Source organism: Lampris incognitus, chromosome 2 (assembly GCF_029633865.1).
Source record: "Lampris incognitus isolate fLamInc1 chromosome 2, fLamInc1.hap2, whole genome shotgun sequence".
Taxonomy (NCBI): Eukaryota; Metazoa; Chordata; class Actinopteri; order Lampriformes; family Lampridae; genus Lampris; species Lampris incognitus.
This window is the reverse complement of record NC_079212.1, coordinates 15,475,895-15,490,554: the sequence shown is the minus strand read 5'-3', so window position 1 is coordinate 15,490,554 and position 14,660 is coordinate 15,475,895. Positions and strand designations below refer to the sequence as shown.

Here is a 14,660-nt window from a genome sequence, read left to right as displayed (position 1 = left end):
TCCCAATGGTCCTACTTTCTACCGTTAAAACGAAAAGTCCGCCATAGAACATATCTAATGTTCCTCCACGTCTTCCGCACGATATTTATATTTTACGTGTAAGCCTGACTAGACCATATGACTCACTTGACATATTGGACACGACAGCACACTGAAAGCAAATAATCTTACCATTACACGGTCAATTCAATACCCCAGGACGTATGACCGAGAGTGAGTTCAAGGGGCTCAATGGGGTCTTGGGTAATTTGACTACGCACATCAAACCGTGCTGAGATGCATGCGCTATTTGTGATTAAAGGAGATGAAGGGACTCAACTCTGCCTTGGCATCCAGCATGGCTCCTCACATAGCTGACACCTATATATATATTACCAGTCTAGACCATGTGTCTTTTTGGTCTCATATTGGTAAAATAACACTATAAAATGCCATGACTGGTAAGATAGAGTCGAGTAATCTTTTTTTCCCTCCTTCTTCTTCTGAAACCCATAACGGACATTGATTGGGTACTGTCATAAGTGATTTGATTTAAAAATGGTTCTGGGCACGATCATCGCGATGCATAAAATGCGGAGGATCCCAACCCTATACGAGCTGAAAAACAAATTACGCACTCGTCCATATTTATGAATGAATTTGTCTCCGACAGAAGCTGTCCTCCCTCTCGACCTCGTGCTGGTCATTTGATTTTCTAGTGATGGATTGGACAGCGCCCACCGGGGCAATCACTCTCCACTGGCCAGTGGCGCAGGGACTTATTGACATCAGCGGAGACGTGAAACCCCGAAAAGTTACGCCGGCGGTGTGACGACAGAGACTAGTGACTATAAATGGTGAGACGCCGAGTGTCTGCTCATACCTGTAGACTTGGCCTTTACGGGTCACTGTTCCCCGCTGTGAAGAGCAGAGACGTCTGTGCAGCATCTTAACACAACCGGTATATCATCGCCTGCGGTGCGCACAGCAACGACGGAGGAGCATCTGCTGAATCTGCAAGTAAGTCGATTTAGATTTAATACAGGCCATTTTGTGTGTGTGTGTGTGTGCGTGTGTGTGTGTGCGTGTGTGTGTGCTCACCTCCACCAATGCATGTGTTCAAGATGTGTTTCATGCTGCTCCGATCGATGCATATTTTCCACTGCTCAACTTCTTACTGATTTCGGACTCTGATATTTGTGTAATGCTTTCCATCGACCGTATGCCCCCGTAACACAGGACCAGCTAATTGGACATGAGGTCGACCTCTCTACTCATCCTGGCTTCTCTGGTGGTCTGCCACTTGACCGTGTCCGGAGGACAGAGCATCCCGGCCGAGGATGAGGCGAGGCAGCGTGAGACCATAGACGACATCATCCTGCAGAGGGCGGAGAGCCTCCTGTTGCGCTCCATTCTCCAAAAGATAGAGGACGAGCACAGCCCAGACGGTGCGTAAAACGATCGGCACCGCTTTGTCGGCAGCCAGCAAAGTTACGCACAGCAGCGACCTTCTTAGACAGAACCGCCCGCTGCCCGCTGGTCTCGACAACGGCACAACCGAATAGACAGCATCGAAAAATTCATAGTGTAAATATTCCATGACTATTCTTCGTGTTGTTTTAACTTACCGAATCAAACACCTGACAGCTCGGTGAGGTCCTCCGGCGCGTCACGGGCCATCATTTAGATCCAACTATAGGTAGCCCACATATGATCAAAATGGCGTGTAAGTAACACAGAATTCAGATTTACTCACTTTTGCTTGAAAACGCCGACCGAGTCTTGCGTTATTCAGCGCGTTTTGGTGACGCGCACTTTGCGCGTGGCGTAAAAGCGTCCTCGCGTGTTTCATTCGGACCTTTCCCGGCTAATCACGCAACACCACTCCCTTTAACTTTTAAATGCCCGACGCAATATTGTGTTTTTCAATCATTTTGTTTTGAACACACACCGTTTTGACAATGCGCACTTCACGCACGCGCGGCTACGTTTAGCTGAGCTTGACTGCAAGAAACCTAAGACCACTTTGTTCCGTTCCGCAGAGGACTCCTCGTCCCAGCCAGAGTGGGCGGCAGGGAAGCGACAGCACCCCGGCAGAAGCTACGACGAGGAGCTGGAGAAGCGGCAGCACCCGGGGCGGAGAGAGGCGGAGGAAGACGAAGACTACCCGGACGCCCAAAACACACAGCGTCTGTTCATAGACCTCCAGAGAAGGCAGCACCCGGGAAGGCGCTCGATGCACGACGGCCGCGTTTCCGGGGACCCCGCGCTCCTGAATGACTTCTCCAAACGGCAGCATCCGGGCAAGCGCTACCTGATGCTGTACAGCAAGCGCCAGCACCCAGGTAAGCGCAACGCCGGAGACGAGGCTGAGGACAGGGACCTGCAAGAGTTGGACAAGCGCCAGCACCCGGGGAAACGCTTTTGGGATAACTCGAGTCCAGATTTAGGCACAAACAGCCCGTGCGATGCGGTGGACCCTACGGGCTGCAGCAAGACCCACCTGTTGCTCAGTTTATTAGACAACGTTACCAAGAGCCGCACGGAGGAGAAGAGACAACACCCGGGCAAAAGACTCGCACCCGAGGAGGATTTAGTGGAGGAGAAGTAGACTAATGAGAGAAGAAGAGAACAAATCTAGTGTGTAAATCAACTGTTGTAATGTAAACAACTGAATGTGTAAATTAATTGAGCATAATGAAGTATCTTTACGGAGTTAAACCATGCATTTACACAACTATAACTTTGTGCAGCAGTATTTTTTTCCTTTGCAGATTTTTCTCTCTAATCAACTGGCCATAACTATAGACTCCGCCGTCCTCTGCATGTGTTAATGTACCTTTCGTTTATTTTCAAGCGTTGCAGAACATTTACCTGGTCACTTCCTTGAACACACTGTGCGTAACTGCGCAGCGAACCTTCAGCGCGGACTCTTATTCCACCTTAGGTTAACAGCACTGACATTACTGTTGTTGTTATTTCCATTATTGTTATTATTATTAACATCATTATCATCATTATGAATTCAGTTGAGTAGATTATGTCGCTTCCCGTGACTGAAAGTGATTGTCGATACAGGTATTTGTAATGTAGCCTCTGTGAGGCTGCAGATGCTTGCCAAAGCACGTTGACTTCTTTAAATACACTCTTACTGGTGGTTACAGTCATAGTTATAGAGGCAAAATCCCAAGCTATCCTTATTATTTATTTTATACTTGTGTAAAATATAATTCATACCCCAGCAAAGTAAAGCGTGTCACTGATTGTTTTTCTACACAAACATAACCGCATGGATTCCAAGTTTAAATAAGCTACTGCTGTAAGGTGCATGTCTTTGCCTTAAAACTTACCGCCGATCATTTTGTTGCACGATAAGGTGCAGCGGTAAACTCTGCGGTGTGCACGTTGCATTGGCTGCAGAGAGTGATGGCAGTATCTAGCATTGGTATAGTCCGTGGAACATCCGGCTGGATCAGTGTCAAGTCTAACAAAGCAATTGCACTGCCATAGCCCAGTCTGTAATGATTAATGCAAATCAATGACAGTGTCAGGTAGCCTGCCCCTCATTAGCATAATTGGCCTTATTCCACCACTGCCTTGCAGCATCTGCCCAAGAGCTTTGTCAATATGGAGACGGTTCAGCAGAAGAGACTGGACAAGAATTGAACAAAAAATTACAACGAACGTAGAAAGGGGGTGGCCAAGAAAGGTACCCCAAGCTATTAGCCCAAAGGTTTTACATGTTCATGCCTTTTCTCCCATATATTTGACACGACTGGAGTAAGAAATAGAGCAACAAATGGGTTTTGTTATTGGGCAAAGATTTTTGTTTGGTTCGAGAGCAACCCCTGACAGGACTCTCTGCCAATTTTGTGTTATTCATGAGAGATTTTCCTCAAAATACAATCAAATGGTAAAAGATTTTGAAACAATAAAGGGTTTAATAAAGATTACATAAACATGAGCCTTGACAGTGACCAAAGCCTTGTCTGTCCATACTTCTCCATACACATACAAACACTACGGCCAGGCCTAATATAGATTAACAAGATCCAGTGGCCTATGTATACCTACAGTGAGTTATATGACCAAATACAGTTTTATTTACCGCAATAGACTTTCCTGCTGGTAACATTAAACCAATTTACAGACCAAATCAAGGTTTTGAGGAAGGTAAAACACACTGTTTTTACCACCCATAGTGTGGGAATACATCTTTTTACATGCTGCCAAATAGTCACTATAACTAATAACACATTTTATTTTCACCATTTCCAATACCTACACGAAAGTCTTCTTACACTGTGTGAGTGGATCATTGTGTGATCTCCTCTGGTGTTTCGTTTGGTTCGTTCCCTTTCCCTGTGACAGCATCAAATAACTAGTGACACTTTATTACATCAATCAATCAATCAAGTTGCATTTCATATAGCACTTTTGCAGCTGCAATTACTCATGCTATTGCTCATACTATTGTATGAGTACTGTTCACCATTTCCAATGCCTACATGACCCCTTATAAACTGTGCACTTGTTTGTACCACTACGCTGCCTTCCGAACAAGACAGCATCAAACCAGTCAGTCAAGATAACTAGCGACGCTTTACTGCATCAGTACTACTCATTATTTCCAATGTTTCCAAAGCCTACACGACCCTACTGAAAACGTGCATATTTTTTTTGTACCACCGCCTCCTGTTTTGTTCCGTTTGTCCCTCTCCTTATGCCGTAGCGACTGTCACCCAATCACATGACTAGGCAGGGCTGCTGCTGTTGTTGCAGCAGCTGCTGATTTCGAGCTGTCAAAGTAGCCCAGAACTGTCAACAACAACACATAAATTCAGCAGCCTGTAAGTACAGCAGTCGGCTTAGAGAGAAATATTTGGCTTCCCCGGTATCTGTTTTCGTTGGTAAAAGTCAAGTTCAACTTTGATGTTTGGCGACCAAGGCTGGAGAAACCTGACGAGACTGGCAGCTAACGCTAGCTCTCATAAGCTAACGCTAAACCAGATAGCTAACGAACGAACGTATGATATTGAAAGAGGATGGACTGTTTTGGTAGCATCGCTAATCCCTGTTTCCTTCTCTGGTTATCTGAGCAGCTGCATGTGTAAATTGTGCTCGTAATTGTTGGGAGGGGATCTAAACCTGTACAGAAGTCAGACCGCATTGAAAGCTTCGCTTAATTTTTAATTCTGATGCAATTCATAAATAAAGAAAATGGACATTGACGGTCGCTTACCGTAGGGGTTGCGTTGATTTGTTGACTGACTCGTCGGATGAACGTGTCTTGTTCTCCACGAAACTTCGGCCCACTTAGTTTATTGTGGTCTGCCGCAATGAGCTGTTGCCAGATAGGCCCACTTGCTGTGGGTGAGCCAGATGGAGTGTAAATTTAAACGTATTAAACTAACATTACATAATAAAGCCAGTCGCTCAGTGTAATAAACACGATTAAGAGGATCTGTTGTATGAACAGAGCGCATGCTGTACCAAAACGTTCAGACTATTTGACAGCTTTACGCTGGCTTCAGTGTGCCTATCGCAAACATCGGTGGCAGTAAACATAGGATTATGTGCTACTTGCCAATTTAATAACCCTTTGTAGGAAAGAATATGTTCAGTAAACGTGTCTTTAAGTATTTAGGAAACCCCAAACCTCTATTGTGTGAGTTGTGATTCCTAAATTTAAAGATTAAAGTGAGGTATCACTCAGCTGTGCATATAGATTTGCATATTATGCAGGCATACGTGACCAAGAGTATTTGAAATTCTCATGTTCCAAGTTGAATACATGCATGTGTTGGTTTAATGTTCAAGTTAGTGAATTAAAATGGTAAACTTCAGTGCCACTGAGATTCATTCACCTATATTGGATAGGAGTAGTGTCCATGTCCGTACTGTATAGCACTTCTCCTGTAATTATGAGTGAATCTAATATGCTGTAGTCTAAACCTTATACTCTTGCTTTGTTCTGACCTCAGTAGCCATGCTTTCCTCTGGTGCAATGGAGTGGCTATGGAGTGGCCTGCCCACCCAGTATTGTGTGGAATGAAGAAGGACCGTATCACCCTGCGTCTTTCCTCTCCGGTCCTTCACCCCAACTAAAATCTGTCATGGCCTCCATCTACCCACCCCCCTTTGAGGGCACTGGAGAAGTGAAGGAGGGCTTCCTTTGCCCGCTTTGCCTGAAAGATCTGCAATCATTTTACCATCTCCAGGAGCACTATGAAGATGAGCACTCTGGGGAAGACCGCCATGTTAAGGGACAGCTGAAAAGTAAGTCTGTCGAAGTTATATTCCATTTCTCCAGTCACCTTGGCCTTTTCCTCTAGTTCAGCCACTACAAAATTGAGTTCAGTGTGTGGCTCAAAGAAATCTCTGTGTCTCTTCAGTCATACTCTGTTGTGTAATGTGTTTGGTACTTTTATAGGTTGATTAGCTAGGCTTGAATTTGGAGCCTTTTGTTACTCACACTTGACTGCTGCTTTGGTCTGTCAGTCATTTCATTTTAAACCTCAGATTTATGTCACACGTCTATCCTGAAAACAACTAAGCCTGCAATATATGATAATATGTTATAAGAACTGCATAGCTAGAATAATAAAAACAGAATCCTAAATTTGACAAAGGGGATTATTTCACTTGCAGAGCTGCTCAAATAATTGTTACCAGTCTTGATCCAGGACATCAAGGTTTCATGTCATTGGCATTTGCAAAAGAGATGGAAAGGAATTTATTTTATGCAGGAATGTTGTGCTCCAGTGCTTTCATATAGGGATACATTTATCAAATTTAGCAATTTGTCATTTTATGTATTTAATCCTTTCCAGTTTGTAGCTTGCCATGGCAGCAATTCCAGCATTCTTATCTTTCCTCCATTCACAGTGAGCTCTGTACTCGCAGACATTGAGTGTGCAACATACAATGTGTTATATCTGTTTACATTCACCATTCCTTGTGACCCAAGCATATACAGGCATAGCAGGAAAAGTTGATCTACAGATGATGTTAGAGGGAGAAACAAGTAGCACAGAACTTGAATATAAAGTATTAAATTGCAAAAGATGATGACGATGCGATCAGTGAAGTAGTCTTTTAACCAAAAAGCCTAAATTTTGATTCTGTGTGCCAATTCATCTATTGATGTTTATTTGGGAAAGATACTTAACCCTTACCTCCTTCAGGGGCAAGCTGCAAGTTGCTGCTAAAATTTATCATTAATAAATACATGAAAAAACAAAAAGACTAACAACCAATAGACATACACACATATTGATGTTGGAGAAGCAAAAATGTCATCCAAGTGCAGAGACAAGGTCATGTTAAATGCAAAACATGGGTCATCTTCTGTAAGTTGGATTAAGAATATGAAGTAATATCAGACAAGCAACGTGTGTTTAGCTGTCTCTGAATACCACAAAGTATTGTACCACCCTGTCCATTACATCAAGAGTGATCAAAATCCAGTATGATTTTGAGAAAGACCAAGGTTTCTATGGTATTCCCTTTTTCACTGTCCTAATTTCAAATGCATCACTACTGAAAATACAGTCAGTTTATAGCTACAGCTAACATCCATTCATAATGGCCAGTTTCTTCCATAGGCAAACTAACAAAAGGGATAGATAGATTTTATGCAAACTGGTAAATATGTCATCATTTTTCTATTCGGGAGTTAAATTTGTGCTCCAATATATGTGCAGGTTTGGTTCAGAAGGCTATAAAGGCCAAAGACAAGCTTCTGAAGAGTGTTGGAGAGGAAAGACCTGAGACAGGCAGCTATGAGTCCTTCTACTATGGCGGAGTCGACCCATACATGTGGGAGCCTCAGGAACTGGGTGAGACCTCAGGACTAGACTTGAAAATTTAGGCAAAATGGACTCCACTTGGCCACATAGCCAAGTGTATTTCATTAATGAATTAATTAAGGACTTAAGTATTCATAAGTACTCAAATAATAAAATGAACTTTATTCAAACACTTATCTATAAGCACAATCTAAAATTTTGTTTTTTTAAAAAGGTATAAAAAATAGTAAAATATCTAAAAAAGAGAATTGGGAATCACAGATGGTGACTTGTTTTTTTTTCATACATAGGGGCAACAAGAAGCCATTTGGACTTTTTCAAAAAACACCGCGCAGAAAGGATAGACCACTATGTCATTGAAGTTAACAAACTAATCATCAGACTGGAAAAGGTATGGTTGTGGTAGCAATTCACTATTCACTTAAATCATGATTCTTCTACAATCTTACCACTAGCTACACAGTACCCCTTCATCCATTGTCACGAAAATTGTTTCTTTTTAGCTGACATCTTTTGACCGAACCAACTCAGATGCTGCCAAAATCAGAGGTTTGTCCAGATGTTTTCTGTGTTTGTTTGTTTGTTGTTCTTTTTTTATATGAACATAATTTATTCAATATTAAAATAACAGAATACTGATCTCCCCTGCATAGCGATAGAGAAGTCTGTAGTAGCATGGGTGAATGACTCAGATGTCCCTTTTTGTCCGGACTGTGGGAACAAGTTCAACATTCGGAACAGGCGGCACCACTGCCGTCTCTGCGGGTCCATCATGTGCAGGAAGTGCATGGAATTTGTCCCTTTGCCGTTGGCTTGTGAGTATAAAGACAACTACAGCAAAATACATAAGCTCATCAAACATTTTGTTGGAGTCAAGCTGCTGTCCTTTTATACTGCTACTGTGTTGAAATTGCAATCCTCTCTGTCTGACTTTCCTTAGATAAGCTAACCACTGGAACAAGGGAAGCCCTATGTGCTCCTGGAAGCCCAGGCCAATCCCAGCCTGCCCCAGCAGGGGGCAGCAGCACTGGAATGGGCTCCAGGAGAGGCAGTATAAGTAGCCTTAGCAGTGTCACCTCCATGCTGGAGGAGAAGGATGATGAGAAAATTCGCTGCTGCCGCCACTGCATGGACACGCTGCTGAAGAGGCAGCAGAAGCTGGAGGAGAAAGATCATGTGCCTGACATAGTCAAGCTTTACGAGGTAGGAAATTGAACCTAGCAGCCATCAGAACTATAGAAGTATTGTTGCAACATTTACAATCAGCCTATCACTCTAATATCCTCCATATTGGTAAGGTTGTTTGTTCCTTAATGTTTTCATTACACCTTAAAATAAAATCTTCTGGAATTCACTTCGCTGGATCCTTTTGTTCTGGTGTGGTTTCCTCCCATTCACTGGAATAATTGTCTTCCTGTCAGAGGCTGAGGTTGTGCATGGACAAGGTGGATGAGAGGGCTCCAGAGTACACCCGAATGGCTGAATCTCTCAAGTATAAACCCTACTAAGTTGCAACCATCTTTTTGATAGATTAACTATACCTCAAGTCAGGTATTTTTGATACTGGAAAACACTGTTGCCTACTGTGATAGCTCTTTACTTTCTTTAGTGCTGGAGAAACCACATACAATCTGGACACTGCTGGTGGACTGAGATTGGAAGTACAGAAATACTATGAACTAATTGATGCACTAAGGTAGGCGCCTGGCCTTAAACATTTTGAATTTGAAGAGCTTTCTTATTTGATATGTCAACCATGTTGACAGTAAGCTTGACTCCAACAAGACTTGATTATTTTATGTGTATTGCTGTAGTTCTCTTTATATGTTTTAGTTTTTAGAGGTTTAACAGAGTTTTATAAATTCTTGCCAGTAAGAGAATTTTAACACTGGGAACAAAAGAGGATCCACCACCCCACCCAAAGACCCTCCAGCTACAGAGGATGATCCGCTATACAGCCACACTGTTTGTCCAGGTGAGAATTTGAGCAGACAGTGGTCAGCATCTGAATGCAGTACAAACAGTGAGATGGATGTACTATATTGCCTAGAAAAGACAAATCTTCCGTATTTTTGCTATTATTTATGCTCATGTCTTGCCTATCTTCCCTCTAATAGGAGAAGTTGTTAGGTCTGATGTCTTTACCAACCAAGGAGAAGTATGTGGAGCTAAAGGAAAAGAGAAAACTGGAACAGGAGAAGAAACTCCAACAGGAGAGACTGGTAAGGCGGTGCACATATGAATGCAATGCATGTTTTTTGCTCATTTAGTGCACACTTTTTTATCCAAAATGACTTACAAAGTGTCGACAATTAGCAGATACACTCACTGGCCACTTTATTAGGTACACCTTGCTAGTACCGGGTTGGACCCCCTTTTGCCTTCAGAACTGCCTTAATCCTTCGTGGCATAGATTCAACAAGGTACTGGAAACATTCCTCAAAGAGTTTGGTCCACATTGACATGATAGCATCACGCAGTTGGTGCAGATTTGTCGGCTGCACATCCATGATGCGAATCTCCCGGTCCACCACATCCCAAAGGTGCTCTATTGGATTGAGATCTGGTGACTGTGGAGGCCATTTGAGTACAGTGAACTCATTGTCATGTTCAAGAAACCAGTCTGAGATGATTCGAGCTTTATGACATAGCGTGTTATCCTGCTGGAAGTAGCCATCAGAAGATGGGAACACTGTGGTCATAAAGGGATGGACATGGTCAGCAACAATACTCAGGTAGGCTGTGGCGTTGACACGATGCTCAATTGGTACTAAGGGGCCCAAAGTGTGCCAAGAAAATATCCCCCACATCATTACACCATCACCACCAGCCTGAACCGTTGATACAAGGCAGGATGGATCCATGCTTTCATGTTGTTACCGCCAAATTGTGACCCTACCATCCGAATGTCGCAGCAGAAATCGAGACTCATCAGACCAGGCAACGTTTTTCCAATCTTCTATTGTCCAATTTTGGTGAGCCTGTGCGAATTGTAGCCTCAGTTTCCTGTTCTTAGCTGACAGGAGTGGCACCCGGTGTGGTCTTCTGCTGCTGTAGCCCATCTGCCTCAAGGTTCGATGTGTTGTGCGTTCAGAGATGCTCTTCTGCATACCTCGGTTGTAATGAGTGGTTATTTGAGTTACTGTTGCCTTTCTATCAGCTCGAACCAGTCTGGCCATTCTCCTCTGACCTCTGGCATCAACAAGGCATTTTCGCCCACAGAACTGCCGCTCACTGGATATTTTCTCTTTTTTGGACCATTATCTGTAAACCCTAGAGATGGTTGTGCGTGAAAATCCCAGTAGATCAGCTGTTTCTGAAATACTCAGACCAGCCCGTCTGGCACCAACAACCATGCCACGTTCAAAGTCACTTAAATCACCTTTCTTCCCCATTCTGATGCTCGGTTTGAACTGCAGCAGATCGTCTTGACCATGTCTACATGCCTAAATGCATTGAGTTGCTGCCATGTGATTGGCTGATTAGAAATTTGCGTTAACGAGCAGTTGGACAGGTGTGCCTAATAAAGTGGCCGGTGAGTGTATATTCGTGTATCAACCTACAGACATCTTCGAGCACTGAATAGTAATCATCATAGACAAAGGTTGTGATGTCAAGCGCAACTAGTATAAGTGCGTAACAAGAAGATCACCAACAGTAACACAAGTAATGGGGATTCCAAGTTAGGTGAACAATGCCACAAATCAGTATGACAGTTGTGCTTAAGAGACCATCTATGGATTAAGGTAGGCTTGAAAGGAATGTTTTTTAGGGCTTCTTGAATGATATAAGCAAGTCTGTAGCCCTGATGGAAGAGGGGAGTTCATTTCACTGACTTTCCTGTTTATTGTTAGTTGACTTAACAAGCTACCAAGTGTATATATTTTGTTCTTTTTTTTACATAATAGGCTACCCAGGAGTCTCTGAAGAGGAGGCAAGAGTCAGAGAAAAACCGTCTGATCGCCAGCACCAATGGAGAGCTCCCACAGGGCCCCAGAGCCCCACGCATGACCAAGGCTGGTGGTTGGTTGCCCACCTCAGACTCTGTCCACACACGCAGTGAGATAGAAGACCCATTGCTCCAGCAGATAGAAAACATTCAGTCTTTCCTACGTCAAGCTCGCGAGGCCCGACGAACAGATGAAGTAGCCATGCTGGAGGAGAACTTGCGTCAGCTGCAAGATGAATATGACCAGCAGCAGACCAGCCTGGCCATTGCACTCTCCCAGAAGCTGGCCAAGGAGGAGAGCTTACAGCAGGAGGAGCTCCATCGCCTGGAGGTGCGAGAGAGGGAGGAGAGGGAGCAAATGCCTCTAGCTCAAGCCTCCAGTCATCCCTCCTTCACTTGGGAGAGCTCTCTGGGCTTTCAGGAAGAGGAAAACAAGGAAGCAGAAGAACAGACTCATAAAGCTGAAAGAAGCCCCCCAGCTTTGAGGGTTTCCCCTTCTCTGGCTGGCCAGGAAGAGTCGCCACCCAGATTAAGGAGTTTAGGGGGTCATGTCACACCCCCTGGTGGCGATGGACAGAGCAGCAGCTCCCTTAACCCATTTGATGAAGAGGACTCTACTCCCATTGAGGATGATCCGTCCAATCCCTTTTTTGAGGAGATACAAAAAGCGCAACAAAAGGTGACCAATGGCAAGAAAGAGTACAACCCGTTTGAGGAGAAGAAGGGTGAGGTGGAGGGGCAGGCCGAGACCACACCTAGCAACCCTTTTGAAGAGGAGGATGAAAATGACGCGGGCAACCCTTTCGTGGAGACCTCTGGGAATTCCCCAGGAGTCTCGACCAACCCTTTTGATGTGGAGGATGATGATGAAGAGGCTCTGCCAGACGTTGACATGATAGAGGAAGAACTGCTGCTGCAGCAGATTGACAACATTAGAGCCTACATCTTTGATGCCAAGCTTAGCGGCCGTCTTGATGAGGTAGAGCTGCTGTCACAGAACCTGAGAGAGTTACAGCACACCCTGCAGGAACAGAAGAAAAAAAAACACTGACACCTTCCATGTAGAATGTCTGTAATCACCTACTATTTACAGGGTTATCCATCTGGTTCTATCAAAAGGCTATCTCACTTTGAATGACTAATGAGCCCATTGATTTTGGTTTGGGTGAAGTCAGCTGCATCACATAAGGTTAGCTCTATAATTATATATGAACGTTATCTCAATATTGACTAATTTCCCTCATTTGCAAGCATTGCAGAACATTGTCATTAAAGCCATGTTGGCAATTGTTAATTTTACTGATGTTGTTAACCTTGTTAACCATCATCAGTGAAAGCTGGAACAAAGGAATAATGGCAGCTAATCAGAATTTCTGTTTTTCATCCATGTGGTTGGTCGATATCTAATATGAGAATAGTCTATGGCCCTGGTGAAATATGAGTATAGCCATGGCTGAGGGTAAGTGACTGGGAGTCATGGGGCAACTAAAACATGTTTCAAAATTCATGACCAGATGTTTTCATTCATTGGCAGCACTTTCTGCAGCAATATGAGTTAATTTGGGGCAGAGTTAAGAAACATGTTGTTGCCTTTGTGCCTTGTCAGCATTTGTTAACTTCTCTTTCCTCTGTCCATGACGTGGTTTAGCCTTGTGAGTCAGAACAGTCTCCTGAGTCATTCATATTGATCTTTTATGGAGGAAAGGATTAAAAAGGCCCGCCCGTCCAAAAAGTGGACAGTCCAATCAACTGAAGACTTAGGGAGCTGCATAGTATACATGCACAGCAGAACTGAAAATAATTGCGGCCGTAGTGAATTATTGAATTGGTTGTCGGGAGGCGTATCACAGAATGTGTCATATGACACATTGACAGTATGTGTCGTTTGTCTCTGCTGCTGCTGTTTATATTTCTGTCGCATCATGTCTCAGGCAAGTAGCCAAGCTGTGATTGGACCATCCACTTTTTGGATGTGCCCGAGTTGATGAAATTGCTCTCAAAGAAAGGGAGGCCAGACCATATTCCCCAAGAAAGATCGGATTGAATGACTTGTGAGATTGGCCTGGTGTCATGAGACCAGTTATCATAAACAAAAGAGCTAAATCATGCATTGCAATTTAGTATTTGCCATTAAAGCTGGACACACACCGGCAGAGCATCAAGTCAAATGACATGCCATGCGCCGTCTGTAGCACAAACAAGGATTGCCAGCCGACACGCTTCACATATGAAAAGCACTGTTTTTAGCACTGCTCCAACACATTTCCCCCAAAGAAAAAATCTATAGGAGCGTTGATGCTGGAGAATAGAGCTGTGTTCTGAGCATGCACATCAAGAACACACACATTGACATAAGGCTTGACTCTGCTAGTGTGATTTTAAGTAGAAATGAATAGGAAGTGTCTTACTTGATAAGCATCAACCAGTGTCAGTATGGTCTGAACTCAGGTCAGACAACAATCCAACAAATAAACGGATTGGGAAAAAAAAATACTAACAAAAATTTTCAATCTAGTAGGGTATGTTTCAGGAATAGGTAGCATATAACTGCTAGAGGGATATTGACCATAATATTAACAATGCTACCGATTCTGTCTGCGCTTTTAGAGGTGCTGTTAAGGAGCCTTTGACTGTTGGTTTAAATAGATTTCTATGGTAAAAGCACAAGGCACACTACAAAGGATCAAGTCATAATGTCATTTGATTTATTTAACCACGTTAAGATCTTTGAATTTAGCAGGAGCAGCAAGCTGGGTTCAATAAGTATTTTTGAAAGGTACATAATTTACAAGTCTGCCTTATAGTTTGAAAAAACCAAAAAAAAAAACAGGGTTGCATAAATGGTAAATGGACTGCATTTATACAGCACTTTTCTAACTGCATCAGCCACATAAAACCTGAACCACTGTTCCTGAACAGTG

The 14,660-nt window shown here is 43.4% G+C and overlaps 2 protein-coding genes across 2 annotated transcripts; both read left to right on the top strand.

Moving 5' to 3' along the window:
• The first annotated feature begins 1,234 nt into the window (after positions 1–1,234).
• Positions 1,235–2,590, top strand: trh (thyrotropin-releasing hormone). The gene is made up of 2 exons (XM_056275009.1): positions 1,235–1,427; positions 2,022–2,590. The coding sequence occupies exons 1-2, from the start codon at positions 1,235–1,237 to the stop codon at positions 2,588–2,590; spliced, it is 762 nt and encodes a 253-aa protein (XP_056130984.1).
• Positions 2,591–4,756: 2,166 nt separating this feature from the next.
• Positions 4,757–14,481, top strand: LOC130133708 (rabenosyn-5). The gene is made up of 12 exons (XM_056302092.1): positions 4,757–4,829; positions 5,964–6,258; positions 7,686–7,820; positions 8,081–8,181; positions 8,294–8,339; positions 8,444–8,605; positions 8,731–8,993; positions 9,212–9,282; positions 9,400–9,486; positions 9,663–9,765; positions 9,908–10,012; positions 11,699–14,481. The coding sequence occupies exons 2-12, from the start codon at positions 6,096–6,098 to the stop codon at positions 12,788–12,790; spliced, it is 2,328 nt and encodes a 775-aa protein (XP_056158067.1). The 5' UTR covers positions 4,757–4,829; positions 5,964–6,095; the 3' UTR covers positions 12,791–14,481.
• Positions 14,482–14,660: the final 179 nt, after the last annotated feature.